Raw genomic sequence first — 22177 nt, 5'->3', positions numbered from 1 at the left:
AGTCCAGCCTTGAGGTGACAAAGGCGTGAACCAGGGTTTCAGCAGCGTGAGGGGTGAGGTAATGCCGTAGTCTGGCATTATACGTGGAAATCTCAATCAAGTTTGGGGACTCTTAAACATGGTGATGGTTTTCCGCATGTGAAAAGAAAAAAGAATCTGAGCTAGGAACCTCATCAATTTTGTTTCTTCATCAACTCACACTTGCTCACAAATTAAATAACAACAATCTTTGTATTTGACATAGCGCATTTCGCACGGGGACTATATCAAATACAAGGATTGTTATTATTTCTCTCCCATCAGGTCCATTCTGGGGCAAGAATTCTTCCCACTTAGATTCCTTTAACTCTGCAATCCAAAGCCCCCACTGTTAGGGTGGTCCTCGCTGGACAAGCAGCAGGAAGCGTGCAAGGAATTGCTATCAATTGGAAGCTATGCAGCCTTAGCTGGTTCAACTCCTGCTGTATCCCAACGCACACTTTAGGGTCGTCAAGCCTCACCAACCTGCACCTAATACCTTCTGGAATTAGGTCAGCAGGGTGCATCCTTCCTGGGAGAGGAAGCAGCCCTTTCCAGAAACAGAGAAATTTCCATGTGTACGTATGTGGAACTCTCAGTCTGGTTTGGATACTCTAAGCATGTTGATGGTTTTCCACAAGTGAAAAGAAAAAAAAAATTCTGAACTAGAAAGCTCATTAATTTTATTCCCTCATCATCACACACTTGGTAACAACCGCACATTATCAAAAGCAATAAACAAGTGTACTTTTCCGCAGTTCAATCTTAATTTGCCCGCACCAGTGTGTAGGTAAATGCTCCAGAGATTACCATGACAACATTTACGGATTGCTGCATCTCCTATTGCTACAGAAATCAAACCGTTTTGTTTGACAAAGGCATAATTAGCTGGCACAATTTTTTCAAAACTTTGATTGACCTGCCAAACGTCAGCACATCTCCATGTGATCACACCTAGCAGAGCGTATAATGACTGGTAGCTTCAGGCTACCCGTACCATACAAGTCGATTAGACTAACTATGTATTTCCGTCTTTCACTATCAGAACCAACAGTGCAGTTGGTTGGATTCCATCTTTCCCTTTATTAACTGGCACAAGAATCATTCATGAAATTAATGAAGATGAGCAAGCAACGAGGCAGGGTTCAACTTGTGCCAGACTACAATTGGAACATTTTGTACAATTACAGACACTGTTTTACAGGGCGAGACCTATATAGTTGATGTGTTAGTTGGCAGCACTCTCGCCTCTGAGTCAGAAGGTTGTGGGTTCAAGCGCCACGTCAGGACTTGGAACTCACGTAGTCTAGGATGATAATCTAGTACAGTGCTGGGGGTGTATGCATTGTCAGAGATGCTATCCTTCAGGTGAGATGTTAACCGAGATCCCTTCTGCCTGTTCAGGCGGACGCTAAAGATTCCATGACACTGTTCGGAAAGAGAAGGGAGGTCCTCAAGTCTTGGCTCCTGCTTTCTACAATCCTCCAGATAAGATTTATCATTCAATTGGCTGCTTGTGGGGCATTGCTGTGTGAAAATTGACTGTCGCTTTCATCACTACACTTCACAGTAAAATCATCTGAAGCCCTTTTAAAGAGCTCAACAATAAGACTATTATTCTTGTGCGCAATTGGCTGCTGCGTTTCGCCCACAAAATATACAGTCAATTCACTTAACAGTATATTCTGTGAAGCGCTTTGAGATGTCTGAATGACATGATAAGGCGCTTATATCAAATGTAAGGATTATTATTAGATGTTATTATTACCTTCAACCACAACTTCCAGCAGTGAGTTCCACATTCGCATCAGCCTCTGTGGGAAGAAGTTCTTCCTGAAATCTCTAATAGGTCTACCACTGGCTGTCTTATATTTAGCCATATAGTTATGCACTCACCCACAAGTGGAAACAGCCTATTAATATCTACCCTAGAGTCCTTTCATAAGGTCATTCAATAAATAAGAATAATCCTTACATTTAATACAGCATCTTATAATGACATCAAGACATCTCAAAGCACTTCACAGGATATAATGTTAAGTGGATTCACTGTGTATTTTGGGGGCAAATAATATCATAAGCAAAGGTGTGTTGTTTCCTGGCTTGAAAATTGGTTTGGTGCATTTACAGAGTTGGTTGGTTTTCAAAGAAAATGGACTGAACATGCAACGTGTGATGAAAATTTATTCCAAACACATTTTTGTCAATAGAGACTGTAATAGATTAGCGTTGCTTGGATTGAAGCTAATGCCAATATGAAAAGAAAGATTGGAAATTATTATTTAATTGCCCAGAAAGAACATGCCGTTTGAATATTAAAATCGATGAGATACACGTTGTGTTAATGTGCCGGGCACCAAGGCTTTCTTCACAAACATCTGTCTAGACTGCAAGCAGAGTTGCGATTGACACCTCACTCTGCCTGCTGTTCCCAATGAAGTGAAGCTGGATATATTTCAGCTACAGAAAGAGTCCAGACCTCTGTCTGAACCCATCTACATGACCAAGGCCAACCTCCACTGTCTGCCAGCTACCAATTATACTGGTAGATACAGTAGAGAGACCGTAATGCACATTGTGGATAAGGATAACAGTGCAGATAATTGGACCTCATGCAAAATACAAACTATAATCAGGCTAATCAAAAGTTTCTTCTGTCAAGAGTCAATTGGCTGCTGCATTTCACCCACAAAATACAGTCAATTCACTTTACACATTCATTTAAAACTCTTTTTAAAATTGTACTCCCCAAAAAGAATTCTCTTTAAATCTCTCCTTTTTCTTTAAACTTGTCTATCTTTAAATCTCGCTTTGTTGGTACCACTCCTGCTTTGAACCTACGGTCTAGGCTGACACTATGTGTGGATCATTGCTGTGTGCAAATTAGTTGTGGTGTATGGGTATAAAATACACATTCCAGTGATGTGCTGGCAGTGTGCTCCATTGTCGGAGCTGCTGTCCTTGGAAGAGATGTTAAACCGAGGTCCCGTCTGCCTGTTCAGGTGGATGTTAAAGATCCCAAGGCACTATTCGAAAAGAGAAGGGAGATTCTCCCGACATCCTGACCAACAATCCCTCGGATAAAAGTGCTCATTGACTTTATAGGCGTTTGTGGGACTTTGCTGTGGGCAAATTGGCTGCCATGTTCGCATACACTGTCATTACACTTTACAGGGGAAACAACAATAATCCTTGCATTTGATATAGCACCTTATCACATCAAGACATCTCAAACATGTGGCAAAATGTACTATAAAGTGAATCGACTGTATATTTTGTGGGCAAAATACAGCAGCCAATTGCACACAGGAGTGTCCCACAAACATCGTGGATTGAGTGACCATATTATTATTATTATTTGAAGGGATTATTACCCCCGGAAAAGCAATCCTCCAATCAACTAATAGCCAGGTTCCTACTCACTGCTAGGTAAATAGAAGCGCGTGGAGTAAGGAAACTTGCCTAATGTTTCGCTCTGGAACTGAACCCAGGTCCTCTCGGCTGCGAGGCCGGTCCTCCAACCAATACACTTCAGGACTACAGTAGATCATGGCATAAAAGGTGCTGTATGGAATACAAGGATTAAGCAAAACACTTTGAGACATGATGGGCACTATAAAAATGTAAATTCTCTCTCTGTATTTTCACTTGGAGATATACATACAGCAGGTTAAAAAAATATTCATTGCTTTTGCTGTTTGTGCTGCACACATGCCAAATCAACATTCAGGTAGCTGATAGTGAGCTATTAGTTTGAAATCTCCTGTCAGCCTGCCTTGACGCTGTGAGAGCAGTGCACACCATGTTTTCTGACACGTTTATGAAATTAGAATCTGTCTGGGGACTGAAGACTTATCAAAGCCAATCAGAACCCTTCAGCATCTGGAGAAAAGGAGGTAAACTACTGTGAAGAATGTTATCTTTACGTCATGTGCTCTGAAATACTGTATCATTGTTAATCATGTGCCGCTCTGTGTGTGAGTCAGTCTGTGTATGCAAGAGTGTGTGTTGTGCATTATAGGATGAGTGCTATCAACATCAGAGCTCTGTGTGATTTGTAAAATAATTATTAATAATAATCCTTGCAATTGATCTCGCTCCTTGCACGCCAGGTGGACGTCTCAAAGCACCTCACAGGATTTACTGTAAAGCGATCGTATATTTTGTAGGGCAGGCAGCTAATTTGCCTACTTCATGGATGTTTGTAGGATGTTGCTGTCCGCCAATAGGCTACTGCATTCGCCGGCAAAACACAGTCAGTACACTTCGCAGGAAACTCCTGTCAGGGGCTTCGAAACGCCTCGATTACAACGGACAACAACAAGTTATAATAATAATAATAATCCTTGCATTTGATATAGCGCTTTTCACGTCGGGAGGACGTCCCAAAGCGCTTCACAGAACATACTGTAAAGTGAATTGACTGTATGTTTGTGGGCGAACGCGGCAGCCAATTGCGCACAGCAATGTCCCACAAACAGTCGTAGATTGAAAATGACCAATTTATTATTGTTTTTGGTTTTGGAGGGATTATTTTTAGGCTCTGTGTGGAGTAAGGAAACTTGCCCAAGGTTTCGCCCTCTGCCTGGAATTGAACTCAGGTCTCTCGCTTGCAAAGCGAGTGCTCTAACCACTGAGCTACAGGACTCCAAAGTTGCATTTATCCACCTCACACTGGGTAGAGTGTCTGCACACTCATCAGTGGCGGAGCTTGATGCTGAGCTGGGGTGGTAACCGTAGGCATAGTCAAAGAGGAAGGTCTTCAGGTGCAAACTAAGACAGGCAAATAGGGGGTTGAGGGAGTGGGATTGAAGCAGAGAGATCCATTGTTTCGAGGTGTAGTGACTGAAAGAACGGCTGCCGATGGTGGAGTGGAGGGGACGTGGGATGTGCAGAAGGCACGTCGTGTTAATGCACTGTACCAAAATGCAAGGACGATTTGTTTCCGAGTTGTCATGTATGCAACCACAGTGGGAGAGGCTCCAGTCACTGTTGACCACCCCCCACCCACTGCCCCCCGGATTCGAGATTGAGTGCACAAACCGAGAGATTATTGAAGAGGTAGGCAGAAAAGAATACGCACCACATTACTTTAAATATACCTTACATTCAAATAACAAGAATACAATATATTTCCATTTATATTACTCCTTTCACATTGGGATTTAAATACGAATGCACGACTTTGCAAAGGGAAATGAAATGAAATTTCCAGGCGTAAATTATATGGTATGATAAACACAAAGATTCTACGGCCTGAGCTGTTTCAAACCATTTGCGGCTTCCGATACTTTTGAGTTGTCAGGTCACACGGCTAAATGTTTTCAATGTTCCAGCCGTTAAAGTCTTGTGCGCATAAAGAGGCTGAGCTAATGCTGTTTAACCTGATGCATGTACATTCTGATGTCAGCCCGAAGTTACTCATTCCGCGCCTCTGAAATTCAATGAAAATGATTCTGCAGGAATTGTAACAAACCCATTTTTACCTAATGTAATATCGTAACCACAGCCACCAGCCAATTTGCATACTTTCCAACAGTATATTAACCAACTGTATATTCTATGCTTGTCAAATGCATTCAATCACAACTAGTAATTTTCCATTTCTAAACTAATGTTGCAGATTCAGCTCACTCGTCTTTTGCAGCAAACTTGTCCTTCTTTGTTCTGCTTAGCTTTGCATCTCGTCATTTCAACACAACAATAACTTGCAGTTATGTAGTGCCCTTCTGTAGGTAGCATCTCAGAGCACCATAAAGAGCTCTTTTTCAAATCAAAAGGGATTTTATTATAATAATTCTAATCTGTGCATTACATACAGTTCATTTCACATCAAGAGAATGTCTCAAAGGGCTTCACTGGATTTATTGTTAGGTATAGTGACTGTGTTTTGAAGGCAAAGGTGGCAGCCTATTGGTACAATTGGTGTAATGTCCTGCAGACAACAGTAAATGATGGATTTCATTTGGGGATTATTGTTCAGTATACTGGGCTCCCACTTTATCCCTGTGAAGTGTTTTGTGGTATTTTCACATACATGAAGAGTTCATGTAAGTTACAGTTTTTGAAGCTGCGTTGCAAAATGCCCATTGCAACTCTAAATCTGTGTCCTCTTGAGATTCTAAATTATTGGTCTGGGTTTACTTTTTCAAACCCATAGATAGAAACATAGAAACTTACAGCCCAGAAGAAGGCCATTCAGGCTATTGTTCTGTGCAGAGTCTTTTAAAGTCCTAAATATGTGCCTTATCCCCACCATTCCTGGAGTTTACTCCTTTTTAGATATCTAGCTCATTCCTTATATATCTATACATGTGTGTGAGCTATTGAGAGTCAAATAAGAGTTTGGGCTACACAAGTGGACTTAATAACAACAACGTTATATTATAGTGCCTTCCATATCGGGAGGACAACCCAAAATGCTGGACGTCCCAAGGCACTGGACACAATTTGCAGCCGAGCTCAGAGTCGGAGCTGACCTAGTGGAGAAGGTGGGGGGGGAAGGAGGGAGAGGTCAAAAGTGTGGTCAAAGAAGAAGATCTTGAGTGGCACCTTGAAGGAGTCAAGGGAAGGGCATAGTCAAAGGGAACTGAGTTCCAGAGAGTGGAGGCAGATGTGCTGAAAGTACAACAGTCAATGATGGGAAGTATAAGTGGAGCGAGACCACAAAGGGGTTTGAAAGCAAGGACGAGGATCTTGAACTCGATTCGCTGGGGGATGAGTGCAGGTGTAGCCGGGTGAGGATGGGGATGATAGGTTTGTAGGGCCTAGTGCGGGAAAAGGACACGGGCTGCAGAGTTCTGGATAGTCTGTAGCTTGTGAAGAGAAGAGGTGGGTAGTCTGGCCAGCAGAGGATTGGTGTAATCTAGTCTGGATGAGATAAATAAACAATAGAGGCATCACTCTTGCTGCTGCTGGTGAATTCTGGCAACCAACCCAGACCTGACCGTTGGTTGGAACCTGGACAAAATGTCTGGCCAACGAAAATATGTCCGTGACAATAAATAATAATGATAACACAATAACACAAGATTAGTTTGGATGAAGAGGGCTCATCCAATCTCAACTCATCCTTCCAGGACAACCAGCCAACCGCAAAAAAACAGGCGAGAGAACAATTTTCAAATCTTTGTGTTTTACCCGTTATTATTGTTTGAGATCAATGTATTTCTCTCCCTCCCCACTCTCCCATCTCTCACTCTCTCTCTATATATATATATGATGTATTTATATGCAATAAATATATATAATGACATGCATTGCACAGTGTGCGGCAGTTAATAGAAATGTGATGAATGCGGTCATTCCTTTATTGGAGTATTATCTCGCCCCACAGTTGACTGGCGGTGCATTTAGCATTTAGCACAGCACTGCCGGAGTTTGCTTAATGAATACGTCATGATGAATGGAACAATTCCATTCCTGTCATGGCGTTCCCACTTAACGGATTGCAGCTCTCCACCTTTCCCCCATGCCCCATTTATACAGCGCTGGCTGCACCTGCCAACTCAACTGTAACCAGTCAGTGTGAAAGAGACTTCAGAAACCGATCGACAAAAAGAATTCCAGTTTCAGGATGGCTGATGAACCTCCTCTTCTTGAAAGTGGCTTGGATGTTCGCATCAACAAAGCAGGATTTTAGTACTCACCAAGCCTGGAAAAGGCCCATTCTTCTAATTTTCCCTCTCTGTTCCCCCTCTCCCCCACCCTCATGAGCTTGTTCTTCTCTCCTTTCATCCCCCTCTCCCCTACTCCACTCCACAACTAATTCCCTCCCCGCTTGTGTATCTCTAGCTCAAAACCACATAGAATATTAGTCTGAAAAAACATAATATACACATTTACATAGCATCTTTCAGATCGCGAGGATGTCCCAAGGTGCTTGACGGTCTTTGACAAATTGGGGGTGGAAGCTGAGGGGGGAAAGATGACTAAAGGCACGGTCAAAAAGCAAGGCTTGAGATTGACCTTGAACGAGGTGAGAAAGGAATGAGCCATAGAGGCTCTGGGATGGAGTTCCAGAGACAGGAGGCAGATAAGCTGAAAGCCTGACTACCAACGGCGGGACGTGTAGGGAAGGGCACATAAAGCAGGCCAGTGCCAACTCCATGTCCCCCGACCTACCTTCCCCACCATTGGCAGTCAGGCGTTGAGCATTTCTGCCCCCACTCTCTGGAACTCTATCCCACAATCTCTCCACCTCGCTCCGTCCCTTGCCTCCTTCAAAGCCTGTATCAAGATCTTCATCTATGCCCGTGCCTTCGGCCACCCTTCTACCCCGTTGCCCTCCATGCTTCTTGATTCCAATCCCCAGCTCGGGTGCAAATCCTAACTGTCCAGCGCCTTGGGACGTCCTCCCGACGTGAAAGGCGCTCTATAAATGGAATCTTGTTGTTGTTGTTGTTGTTGTAAAGGCGCTGCATAAATGTTATTTTTGTTTGTTGTCATTGAACTCCAACCTTCTGGCCCAGAGGCAAGAGTGGTAACAACTGAGCTAGGCTGAAGAGAGAATAAAAAAAAAATTGGGGGAAAAGATTGTAGTCTGGAGGATCAGTCATCACAAACCAAGCATTGGGTTCAGTCGGTGAAAGAGTTAAGTACAGATGTAAAGTCTCGCTGAGCAGCCTACCTGTGAATCCTGCAGCACAGCGGCAAGTGAAGCGGCCAATTAAGTCAATGCAGCTGGCTCCGTGTTCACAGGGAGAGCTTGCGCATTCATTAGTCTCCGTTTCACACAGGCTCCCCTCGTATCCGGCCGCACAGTGGCAAGTGTAATTGTGCACGTCATCCCGGCAGGTGCCCTGCTCCGAGCAAACGTTCCCGGCACAGTGATCGATGTCGCTTTCGCAGAATCGGCCGGTGTATCCAGCAGGGCACGCGCACCTGAGGGGGGGGCGGTGGGAGGAAGAGGGCAAAAGTGTCAAGGCGAGACGTGGACACGAATAACAACAAACAACAACTGCCTCACGTAGTGTGGCAAAGCCTGAGCTCGAGCCGGGGGGAGAAGGTGACTGTAGGCACGGTCAAAGAGGGATGTCTTCAGGAGGGGACAAAGTGGAAGGATAGATAAAAAATGTTCCAGAGGTTTGAGTAGATGCCAGGCATGAAGGGATTTCAAGATGATTATGAGGCTCTTGAAATCAATATATAGATAAAATAATATATGATCTAATAATATTAAAGTATTCTTGCTTTCAATGTTGCACGTGCAATGTCAAAGCGTCTCTAAAGTACCTCGACACGAACTGCTGTTAAGTGCAGTGACCGTTTTGAAGACAGATGCGGCAGCCACTTTACGAAAGGGATGGAACACTGCTCACTCTTCGAATAGTGGTCTGTAGCATCTACCTGAACAATCAATCTAATTGGTTGTTGTTGCAACAGGCAGATAGCACCTCGGTTCAATGTTTCACCTGAAGGCAAGCTCCACTGACAATTCAATGCTCCCCCAGAGCTGTAATGGATCGTCAACCTAGACTGCGCGTGGAAGGTCCCGATGTAGGGAGTTGATCCCACAACCTCTGACTCGGACGTGAGAGTTGTACCAACTGAGCCAGGCTGACACACAGACACAGGAACAGAGAGAGTGAGAGAGAGAGAGACACACACACACATTATATATGTGTGTGCCGATTCCAATTTACATCAGTTGTTCAGGTGGACTCCGCAGAACCCATGGTACTATCTAAAACATGACGTCAGTTCGTTTGTCAGTTCCAAACATTGTTTGCTAACAATAGCTGCTGTTTTTGCCTAAAAAGGTGCACAGTCACTTCGCTTAACAGCAAATAGTGTGAAGTGCTTGAGACGTTTTGATTTGGGTACATTTTTTTTAAACACTACAAAGAATAAAACAGACACTGGCTCAGATGTATAAATGAATCAATTTTGTTTCTGAGACAAAAGGCGATATATCTCAATTGGACCAAATGGAAGAATTATTATTTGTAAAATAAGCTGGGTGTTACAGCTCGTGACATCTTATAACATAATGGGCTGATCAATGTAGCGAGGCAGTGAAACACTAATACATATGCAACATTTGAATTACAATAAATATTTGTCTAGGAAAAAAGTAATTTGCAACCTTGGCAAAACATGATTTAGGTTAATTTAAGCTGTTTGTTACTTTGGCATTTCATCCTCCTCTGCGTTTTGATCAGATTGAAAAATAAATGTGTGCAAAGCAAAGCTTTGTGGCTGGCAATTCGTAATGGGGCACCCAGTCAGATTTATTATATATCCAGCAACAATATTCTAATGCTACAATACACATCACTTTTGCCTCTGATGCACATGTTGCTTTAATATTCCTACATGACTCCAAAAAAATATTTGTAACACAAATATGTTTTATTAAATGTCCCTCTGATATTCCTTGGCAGGGATTAATCCATTCTTGAATGAAGGCTGCTCTTTAATATTTATCTCAATTCCTGTTCCTCTCAAGTGCACCGAAAGACACAAGCTGACATGTTTACACACAAGTCGCATTTCAAAGTCAATGCCCCTTTCTCTAATAAAGTGGTTTCTGTAATGCTCGCTTGGTCACACAATGAAGTCCTGTAGCGTGTTGGTTAAAGCACTCGCCTTGCAAGCGAGAAGACCCGGATTTGGTTCCAAGGCAAGGCAAAACCTCAAGCAAGTTTGCTTACTCCACACGCCTCTGTTTACCTAGCAGTAAATAAGATCCTGGTTGTTAGTCGATTGGCAGATCGCTGTGCATGGGTAATAATTTCCGCAAAAAAGTAAAAACAACAAAAAAAATAATAGTATGGTCATTGTTTGTGTGATGCTGCTGTGCACAATTGGCTGCCACGTTTTGCCCACAATATGCAGTCCATTCACTTTACAGTATACTCTTTGAAGTGTTTGGAGACGTCTTGATGACCTGACCAGGCGCTATATCAAATGCAAGGATTGTTGTTGCTGTTATAATAATCCTTGCATTTGATTAGCGCTTTTCATGTCTTCTAGACCTCTCAAAGCGCTTCACAGAATAGACTGTAAAGTGAATTGACTGTTTATATTTGTGGGCGAAATGCAGCAGCCAAATGCGCACAGCAGCATTGCGCAAATAGTCGTGGATTGAAAATGACCAATTTATTATTGTTTGAGGGATTATTATCAGGCATGAGGAGTAAGGAAACTTGCCCAAGATTTCACCCTGCCGGGAATCGAACCCAGGTCTCTCGCTTACAAAGCGAGCGCTCTAACCACTGAGTTACAGGACTTCAATATAACATTATATTGTCATTTGGAGCTATATACAGTGTATAATAATCAGCTTTATTTACATCGCTCAGCAAAGAAATGCTGTACAGAGCTCACGTCTGACCTTAATCAAACACTTTAGAAAATGCCCTTATCAATTGCCACGAGAAATCCAGCTCTACCACCGAACAACAGCTAAATTATAAGAGAAAGTCAATAAGCTATTCGCACAAAAATATTTTAGGAATTAAACACACTTCATCTTTTTCTCCTGTAACTGCCACCTTTATGTGTCTCGCTATTAGTATCTGCAATAGTGCTGAGTACCTTGTATTGTTGAACAAAGATTGGATGGGAAACTTACTAAGCATATAGTCAGGGTAAAGCCTTGTTTAGTGGTTTTAAATGGTGTCATTTCGAATCTAGAATAAAGGATAATATTTAATTTTTATGGAAATTTCCAACGATATTCGTTCCCTGCCTGTAGCAAATTTGTTTTTGTAAATTTAGTGTGTCCAGTTGTTTTTTTTTTCCAGTGCTGACTGAATCAACTCCTAAGTTCTGTGTTACTTGTTGGTTTCAACAAGTGGGAGCTTCGGAGAAGGTCTGAAATTGTCCCCAATCTTCCCAGGGTTAAGCAGGGCAAAACCAACCATGGTTCCCGCTCCTCATCCTTGTTATGGATGCGTGCGTGTTGTGTGTGTGTGTGTGGCTGCCGGGTGGGAAGAGATAAGGCTCGAGGGACCCATGGAACCATACCCCAGGAAAAATTAGATCAGAGCAAGAAGGTGTATGCATGCCAGTGGGGAGTGAATTGGCTGCTGAGTTTACCCACAAATATGCAGTTGTTTCACTTTACAGTAAATCCTGGAAGCCCTTTGATTTGTTTGAGCAACCTGACAGCACACTACATCAAAAACAATGATTATTACAACTTTAGGTCTGGAAATCATGGTAGTTAAGCATTTGTTAAGCAGCCAAACAATGAGTGCGTGTCCACTCCTGGAGTCAAAATATATATATATATATATTTATTTTCTAAAAGAACATTTGGCTGATTTATATGAGACAAAGGTGCAGGCCTCTGGAATGAGTTATATTTCTGCTCAACATCATCATAATAATACTTGCATTTGATATAGCGCCTTATCACGTTGTTGAAACATTTCAAAGTGCTTCACAGAATATACTGTAAAGTGAATCGACTGTATATTTTGTGAAACATGACAGCCAATTGCACACAGCAGTGTCCCACAAACAGTCGTGCATTGAGTGACCAAATTAGAATTTTTTTTAAAAAAGGAATTATTACCCCCGCCAATCAACTAACATCTGAGTTCCTACTTACTGCTATATAGCCAGAGATGTGTGGAATAAGGAATCTTACCTAAGGTGTTTTGCCCTGACCGGGAATCGAACTTGGGTCCTCTCGTTTGCGAGGCGAGTGCTCTAACCAATAAGAATCCATTATATCAGAGACTCAGTGAGAGCAATTCCTTTTGCAATTGATCATGACAGGAATTAGACACAGGTCTCCAAGTCATTTTCCCTCGTGGTTTACTGTGATAAGATACTTGTGATAAGTAATAATCACAGTGATAAGTGATAAGAAATCGGTTATTAAAATATGGTACAATGAGTAAATCACAAGGGCGAACGTCTGGGAGATTTGCGCTTCTTCAAACCCGCAGGGGTCTTGCAGCGACGCTAAACCAGCAATTTGAGAGGGCTTCCCGATGTGAAAGGCTCTACGTAAATGTAAATTCTACTGCCTTGTATCGGTTTAGTTAACTCCCAACATTTTTTTTCTAAATATACCAACCAAGACCAACCATCCTTCGGATGAGACGATAAACTGAGGTCCCGTCTGCCTGTTCAGGTGGATGTTAAAGATCCCACGGCACAATTTAAAAAGAGAGTTTCTCTCTCCCAGTGTCCTAGACAATAATCTCCCAAATAAAATTGGTCACTCACTTCATGGCTATTTGTTGGACATTGCCGTGTGTAAATTGGCTGCCACATGTTGCCCACAAAATACAGTCAATTCACTTTACAGTATACCCTGTGAAGCGCTTTGAAATGTCTTAACGATATGACAAGACGCTGTATCAAATACAAGGATTATTCTTATTATCTGTTCAGTTCAATTTCGGAATATAGGAAACCATGATCAAGAAGAGGCCATTCAGTCCATTGAGCTGTTCTGGCAGTTTAATTAGATTTTTTAATTCCAGTTTGGTGTCTGGAATGGAATGTGTACTCTCTCCCATGAGGTACGCACCATGTTTATCTAATTCTGGAGTGTATTAGGCAATGAACTTGGGCTTGGGCCAAGGCTTGGTGAACCCAGAGTGTGTATTGGGGTAACTGCCGGAGTTTTATCAGCGAAAACAGTATAGCTCGCAACTAAGAGCACTGTCTGGCAATCTTTTCTATTGCTTGTCCAGTGAGGGCCACAATCCCCTTCAAGGACTTTGGCTTTCAGGGTAAACAGGGTTTTGTGGGGTCCTGTAGCTCAGTGGTTAGAGCACTTGCCTCGTAAGCGAGAGACCTGGGTTCGATTCTCAGCAGGGTGAAATGTTGGGAAAGTTTCCTTACTCCACACGCCTCTGTTTATTGGCAGTAAGTAGGAACCCAGTTGTTAGTCGATTGGCGGATCGCTTTTCCGAGGATAATTAGCCCTCAAAAAAAGTCACTCATTCCATTACTGTCTGTTGGACACTGCTGTGAGCAATTGGCATTTCACCCACAAATATACAGTCAATTCACTTTACAATATATTCCGTGAAGTACTTTGAGGCGTCTAGAAGATGTGAAAAGCGCTATATCAAATACAAGGATTATTATTATTATGAACAGGAGATGAGTGGGAAGAATCCTTGCCCACCATCACATACAGGAAGGGATGTGCTAAATGCTATAACTTGCGATATACGCAAAGCAGTTAACATCCTCCAAGGGAATGTCAGTGGTGCGGTTTGATCATTTTCTGGCTTTGATTTTTTTTAATAAAACCAAAGAAATTGTTGGCAGCTTTTAGTAAATCTCAATTAGTCGTTTTGCAAATTAGACCCCAATTAAAGTGTCTGTGAGCGATCTCTCTTGCCTCAACAAAGCGGAGAGGAGAGAAGTAATGGCATGATTACTAAACACAATCATCCATCTAACGCACGGGGAACAAAAAAGGCGGAAGAGTTAATTAGAAGAGAAGAGGCAATAAATTTCCAATGTTTCAGTGGGGAGCAAACTAGAGAGAGACTGACACTACACAGTGCCATAATGACTACGAATGATGCTGCCGTAACAAAAACAATCCTGGATAGAAACAAAAAGTGCCTTTGATTGAAAGAGCATCTTACATAGAATCCCATTGTGTACCTTGACAGTACAGCAAGGAAACAAGCCACTTCAAAACGCACAGTCAATCCACTTTACAGTACATTCCTGTAAAGCGCTTTGGGACATTTCGACAACGTGGTAGGGTACCTTATCATCAAATAAATAATAAATCATAATCCTTGCATTTGATACCGTGAAACGCAGCAGCCAATTGCACACAGGACTATTATTATTATTATTATTAGGCCCAACTAGTGTGTGACATTGTTGAAATTCCGCATGCTCCAGTTAATTTTTGCATCCTCTTCCCTTTCCTCCAATCCATCATTGCGCTCCCACCCTCTCCCCCCACACCCAACTCTATCCTTTGAGCCTTTCTTGCCATATCTCTCATTGTCCAGGGTATCAGCTTGGCTCAGTTGGTTACACTCTCACCACTGAATCAGAAGATTGTGGGTTAGATCCCCATGTGGATACTCTGATCCCACAGTCCAAGTTGATACTCCTGGGTGGTGCCGGGGGGAGCTCAACATTGGCTTTGGATGGGATGTTAAAATAAGGCCCCTTCTGCCAGTTTAAAGGTCCCTTTGGCAAGATTCGAACAGAAAAGGGAGTTTCTCCTGGAATCCTCAACAATAATATCTCAAATAAAAAAATGATCATGGCTGTTTGAGGGTTCATTGCTGTGTGCAAATTGACTACTGGGTTCATTTACAAAAATAGTCTCTGTGCATGACATTAAATCCTGCAAAGCACTTTGAGATGCTCCAAGGATGTGATAAATCAAACTCAAGGATGTTATACAATGCATAGATATTAGAATATTTTATAGGAAATACAGGTTAGCATGAGAGCAAAAGAGTTTGTTCTTTGGCTAAATTCACAAATCCAAGATCATCTGAATTGGTCTGATGCAAAAAAAAACTGTTCTGCTGGATCTTTGTCATTCTTGTGTCCGCAGTATAACATTGCTTTTTTTAAAAAAAATACAGAAGGATTGGTTGCTTGTCCTCCGTCGAGCAGTGCTTATAGTTACCCATGTAGCCATTAGTACAGCAAGCAATCCTTCACTGCAATGAAGCTTAAACAAGCATCGTGTTAGCCTTTATGATGAACAGAAGTCTCTTGCCAGTTTCCTGTAAGACCCAATTAGAATAATAAAGCGATTGCAGATTCTTAAATCAATCACGTTGGTGCTAATGATCTGAAGGCAGTCTGATCACAATACAAGGGCTCTAATGCATCACAATGCATGTTGTTTCCAACCTGCTGCACTGCCTCGGGAGCGTTGGTGGTCATGGCAATGACATTGATCAGCCTAGCTTGGTTGGTAGCTCTCTTGCCTCTGAGGTCGAAGGTCAGGGGTTTAAACCCCACATCGGGACTTTACACTCACAGTCCAAGCTGACCCTCAAATGCAGTGTTGGGGGATTGCTGGGCTGGTGGAGGATGAAGTATTTCACCCACAATTATATAGTTAATTCACTTTACAGCATATTCTGTGAAGTGCTTTGAGACGTCTGGAAGACGTGAAACGCGCTAAGTCAAATGCAAGGATTATTATTATTATAAGTGCTTTGGGATGTCTGAACAGTGTGATAAGGCGCAATATCAACTGCAAGGATTATTATTATTGGGGCTGTCCTTTGGCTGAGATGTTAAACCAAAGGCACATCGACCTGTTCAGGTAGATGGTAAAGAGCCCTGGCTCACGGTTCAAATAGAGAAGCAAGTTTCTCCGGTGTCCTGGCCAACAATCCTTCATCAATTAATAGATCATTTACTTTATAGCTGTTTGTGGGACATTGCTGTGAACAATTTGGCTGCTGTGTTCTCACACATACTATGCTTCGCAGTAAAATCTTGTGAGGCAGTTTGAGACATTTTGACAATTTATGAAATGTAAGGATTATTATGATGATGTGAATCTAGGCAACGAAGAAGCTGAATAGCTTTATAATGGATATCGGGCAAGCGATTGCTGACTCACGGTACCAATTCAGAGAGGTTTTCAGGTTACTTTCCATTCGTACTTTTTAATTCTCATCAGTTCTATCCACCTTCACACCACTGACCCCAACATTGTCCATTTGCATCTCATTCCATCCAACTCCCATCAGGAGTCCTCTAACTCAGTGGTTAGAGCGCTTGCCTCGTAAGTGAGAGACCTGGGTTTGATTCCTGGCAGGGCGAAACCTTGGCCAAGTTACCTTATTACACATGCCTGATAATAATCCCTCAAGAAAAAAAACAATAATAAAACTGATCACTTCAATCCACGACTGTTTGTAGGACACTGCTGTGTGCAATTGGCTGCTGAGTTTCTCCCACAAATATACAGTTGATTCACTTTACAGTATATTCTGTGAAGCACTTTGAGACGTCTAGAAGTCATGAAAGGCACCATGTCAAATGGAAGGTTTATTATTATGGCATCCATATGTTCACAGGATCAGTTTGGATGAAGGAGGCACTTTGGCCCATCTGATCTCATCCTTCCAGAACACCTACCCTACTCTCCTGCCCATCACAGCGTCAAGCTGCTTTTTAAAGGAGTCATGGGGTCTGGCCTCAACCACCCTTCCTGGCAATCCTATTCCAATCATTAATTACCCTCCCAGTAAAGAAAAACTTCCTGGTCTCCGTCTTCAAATTGTCCTCTGCAATTCTATACCTAGGTCCTCTTCTTCTCTGTCTCAGTACATCTCTAGGCAAGTTTCCTTACTTCACTTGCCTCTGTTTGCCTAGCAGTAATTAGGAATCTGCTGTTAGTCGATTGGCAGATCATTTTCTGAGGGTAATAATCCCTTTCAAAAATAACAATAATAATTTTGTCACTCAATCCTCGACTGTTTGTGGGACACTGCTGTGCCTCTAATGAGTCAGTGATATTTTAAAAAAAATCCTTCGAAGACACTTTGAAATGTTTCCAGATGATAAGGTGCTATACCATTTACAAGCATTATTATCAAAACAAAATACTGCAGATACTCGAAATCTGAAACAAAAACCGAGATCGCTGGGAAAACTCAGCAGGTCAGGCCGCATCTATGGAGAAAGGAAAGTGAGTCAACATTTTGGGTTCACGACCCTTCGACAGGACTCGAAACGTTGACTCACTTTCCTTTCTCCACAGATGCTGCCTGACCTGCTGAATTTTCCCAGCGATCTCGGTTTTTGTTACAAGCATTATTATTATATAAGATTTCCTTGTTCCTTCTCTACTCTCGCCCACAAAATATACAGTCAATCTACTTTACAGTATATTCTGTGAAGCTTTTTGAGACGTCTCAAAGTAGCGATTAAGTGCTTATTATTATTTTCATTATCATCATCTTAAATAATAATAATAATCCTTGCATTTGATATAGCGCTTTTCACATCGGGAGGACGTCTCAAAGCGCTTCACAGAACACAGTGTAAAGTGAATTGACTGTATATTTGTGGGCGAACGCGGCAGCCAATTGCGCATAGCAATGTCCCACAAACAGTCGTAGATTGAAAATGACCAATTTATTATTGTTTTTGGTTTTGGAAGGATTATTATTAGGTGTGCGGAGTAAGGAAACTTGCCCAAGGTTTCGCCCTCTGCCTGGAATTGAACTCAGGTCTCTCGCTTGCAAAGCGAGTGCTCTAACCACTGAGCTAAGTACCCAACACATCTAAACCCACGTCATCCCTCCTCCAAATCCCGAAACCTTTCAGCACCTCAAGGTTTGAATTTTCCAACACACCCAACACTGGAGATCCATGTGCAGTTTTACTGTCGCTCTGTAGCTGCTTCCAACACCACTTGGCTGATTGAACAGAACATCCAGCCCGTGACCTCGAAATCAGACACTATTGTGAAGAAATCAGAGCTCTCGGGATTTAACTGTTGCAGGTCAGATTTCCTATGCTTCCCTCAATTATTTGTAATATGCTCAGTTGCTCGAATCATGAAGCAGTTTAATACAATTGGGACTAATTGGTGGTATTTGACAGATTGCTCGTTAACAAGTAAGCAATTATAAAATCCTTTTTTTAAAAAAAAATCGACTAATTTTTTCTTAAGAAATTTACAACGCAGGAGACCATTCACCCATTGAGTTTGCACCAGCTCCGTACTCCTTCAAGTCTTTAACATTCTCTTTGTCAACTTCTCTTACGAAGTCCATCAGCGAGCTCACTGCTGATGATAGCTCAGCCAGCCTGGCTCATCAGCAGGACTTGGAGAGGCAGACCAGTCACTCTTCCCACTCAGCTCCTGTTAACCCTGCAAGCCAAAGCCCCAACAGCGAAGGTGGTCCTAGCAGGGCAAGCTGCAGGAAGACTTGCCAGACAGTGATATTAATTACAAGTTATGCAGTTTTAGGTTTTTAGACTCCAACAATAGCGCAAGAATCTGCAGTCCCCAAATCTTGGCACCTAATACTCTCCAGAATTAGGTAAGCAGGATGCATCCCTCCAAGGAGAGAGTGCACATTCCATCCCAATAAAAATGTCTGGAATTCCCATGTGTAGGTGGAATGCGTGGAACTCTGGTTTGAATACTGTTAAGCATTGTGATGGGTTTCCAAATGAGTCAGAGACTCAGCTGACCAAAAAAAATACATAAATCACAAAACCCACAAGGAACTCTGCCTTTACTCACTTCAGGGTGCTCCACACACAACCATGTGGAGTCCTGTAGCTCAGTGGTTAGAGCACTCGCTTTGCAAGCGAGAGACCTGAGTTCAATTCCAGGCAGGGCGAAACCTTGGGCAAGTTTCCTTACTCCACACGGAGCCTAATAATAATCCCTCCAAAACCAAAAACAATAATAAATTGGTCATTTTCAATCTACGACTGTTTGTGGGACATTGCTGTGCGCAATTGGCTGTTGCGTTCGCCCACAAATATACAGTCAATTCACTTTACAGTGTGTTCTGTGAAGCGCTTTGGGACGTCCTCCCGACGTGAAAAGCGCTATATCAAATGCAAGGATTATTATCATTTTTAATTTCGGGAAAGGGGACCAAAAGATACCTTCGACAATGTTGACTGGAGACAACATGAGTTGATGGGTTTGAATCCACAATCTTCTGATTTAGAAGTGAGCATGCTGCCAACTGAGCCAGGCTAACACCTATCATTGGAATCAGAGGAACTTCACACAGAGCGAATTTCATTTTGTGCAGTACAGAACTCTTGACAAACAGAAATTTGAGGCAGAAAACTCCATTAATTATGCTGAAAGTCAAAACTCAGCTCAAACGGTGCCAAAAAAAAGTCGAGAAGCTGACATGACGCTCGCTTGATGTTGAAGGATGGAAAGAGCTTGACATACCCTGCCATGTGTAAAGGAGAATGGAAAGGAGAAACTTGGTGCAATCTCCACATTAGCCAGATCACGGACTGAGGTATCTAGAGCTACTTCAGAGAATCGTACAGGCAGAAAGAGGCCGTTTGGTCTATCATGCCTGTGACATTTCTTTAAAAGAGCTACCAACTAGTCCCACTACAAGTTCTTACCCTATAGCCCTGCAATTATTTTTCTTTTCAAGTACCTATCAAATTCGCTTTTGAAAGCTACTATCGAATCTGTTTCCACCACCCTCTCAGGCAATACATTCCAGACAGTAACAAATCACTTTGTAAAAAAAAAAGTTCTCCTCATCTCCCCTCTGGTTCTTTTGCCAATTATCTTCGATCTGTGTCATCTGGTTACCGACCCACCAGCAGTGGAAGCAGTTTCTTCTCATCTACTCTATCAAAATCCATCGTAAGTTGTGAGCACCTCTATTAAATCTCCCCTTAACCTTCTCTGCTCTAAAGAGAACAATTCCAGCACCTCTAGGGATTCCATGTAACTGAATGTCTGTCAGACATCAAGTCCTGGTTGAGAGCTAACTTTCTACAGTTGAACATCAACAAAATGGAGGCTCTCCTGATGGTGCCCATCAGCGCTTCTACACATCAGGCGCTGACAGAATCACCATCCATGGTTGCACACTCCACATTAATAAGCCAGTCTGGACCTTGGCGACTTGTTTAACCCTCAACTATCCTTTCTTCCCCACATTTATACCATGACCCGCTCTGCCTTCCTCCACTACTGCAACATCCCCTGGCTACGCCACAATCTCACGCTGTCGAGACCCTCATACAAGCATTCCTAACATCCAGGCTTGATTACACACATTCACTACTTGTCAGCCTCCCCAACTCCTCCCTCCATAGGTTGCAGATCATCCAGAACTCTGCAGCTCATGTCTTCTTCCACAACAGGCTCCATGACCTTATTACCCCCATCCTCGCCCAACTCCACTGGCTTCCCATCACACAGATGATACAGTTCAAAATCCTGGTCCTTACCTTCAAAGCCCTCCATGGCCTGGCTGTACGTATGTTAGTTGAGTGGCCCCTTATAGCTTTATCTATAATCTTAACATTTGGTACAGCGCCTTTCAGATCAGGAGGATGTCTCAAAGCCCTTTCTCGATGACAATACTTGTATTTACTTGCAGTAAACGGCTTCACCTCCAGCTCCCGCACCGTCTCGTGCAGCGTTCCCCAGCGCTCTATCCACGGTCCCCTCCGCTTCACCCTCTACATGTTCCCTCTTGGTGACATCATCCGCAGACATGGAGTAAATTTCCACATGTATGCGGATGACACTCAACTCTATCGCTCTGTCTCCACTCTCAACTCCAGCACTACTGGCGTCCTGACTGACTGCCTGTCTGACATCAAACCCTGGACGAGGGACAACTTTCTCCAACTCAACGTCAGCAAGACTGAGGCCTTCCTGATTGGCTCATGCCAGTGCCTCCACACCTCAGGCACTGGCAGCATCAACCTCCACGGCTACACATTCAACCTCACTAAGCCAGTCAGGAACTGGGTGGCTTGTTTGACCCTGAACTGTCCTTTCTCCCACACATCCGCACCATGACCGGCACTGCCTTCCACCACCTCCGCAACATTGTCAGACTCCCCCACTGCCTCACCCCTCAGGCTGCTGAAACCCTCATTCATCACATCAAGGCTCGATTATGGAAACTCCCTCCTCATCGATCTTCTCAACTATTCCATTCACAAGCTGGAGATCATCCAAAACTCTGCAGTTCGGTACTCTCACTCACCAGGCTCCATGACACCATCACTCCCACCCTCACCCAACTACACTGGCTGCCCATCCCCCAGAGGATCAAGTTCAAGGTCCTCGTCCTCACTTTCAAAGTCATCCATGGCCTTGCACCATCTTACCTCTCTGACCTGCTGACTCCCTACCAACCTGCCCGCTCTCTCCGTTCAGCAGGTACAGGTCTGCTCCATGTCTCCAGCCCAACCATCGGTGGCTGGGCTTTCAGCCTCTCTGCCCCCACCTTCTGGAACTCCATCCCACGGTCCCTTCACCTCACTTCCTCCCTCGCCCCTCCAAGGCTGGTCTCAAGACCCTTCTCTTTGATCGTGCCATTGGTCGTCCTCCCACCTCTCTGCCTTCCCTCACCCCTATACCATCCTCCTCCATGCTTGGGACACGACACCTGACTGTTCAGTGCTTTGGGATGCCCTCCCGATGTGAAAAGCGCTCTATAAATGTAATTTTGTTGTTGTCCCTGTATTTACATTGCACATTATC

General features: G+C 43.1%; 1 protein-coding gene and 2 non-coding genes across 3 annotated transcripts in view; 1 reads left to right on the top strand and 2 right to left on the bottom strand.

The window, feature by feature from the left end:
- The window catches only part of eys (eyes shut homolog), a 528873-nt gene that overhangs the window by 428778 nt on the left and 77918 nt on the right, over window positions 1–22177 (bottom strand). The window contains exon 10 of the mRNA XM_042332751.1: window positions 8648–8901. Within this exon, the coding sequence (XP_042188685.1) occupies window positions 8648–8901 (254 nt within the window). The remainder of the gene's footprint in view (window positions 1–8647; window positions 8902–22177) is intronic.
- trnat-ugu lies at window positions 11181–11252 on the bottom strand. Its single transcript has one exon. It is a non-coding gene; the product is annotated as a tRNA-Thr (tRNA).
- Window positions 13737–13808, top strand: trnat-cgu. The gene has a single exon. It is a non-coding gene; the product is annotated as a tRNA-Thr (tRNA).

Source organism: Callorhinchus milii, unplaced genomic scaffold (assembly GCF_018977255.1).
Source record: "Callorhinchus milii isolate IMCB2004 unplaced genomic scaffold, IMCB_Cmil_1.0 Scaffold3, whole genome shotgun sequence".
Classification (NCBI taxonomy): domain Eukaryota; kingdom Metazoa; phylum Chordata; class Chondrichthyes; order Chimaeriformes; family Callorhinchidae; genus Callorhinchus; species Callorhinchus milii.
Note: the sequence above shows the minus strand (reverse complement) of the source record. Positions and strands in the feature narration are given on the sequence as shown.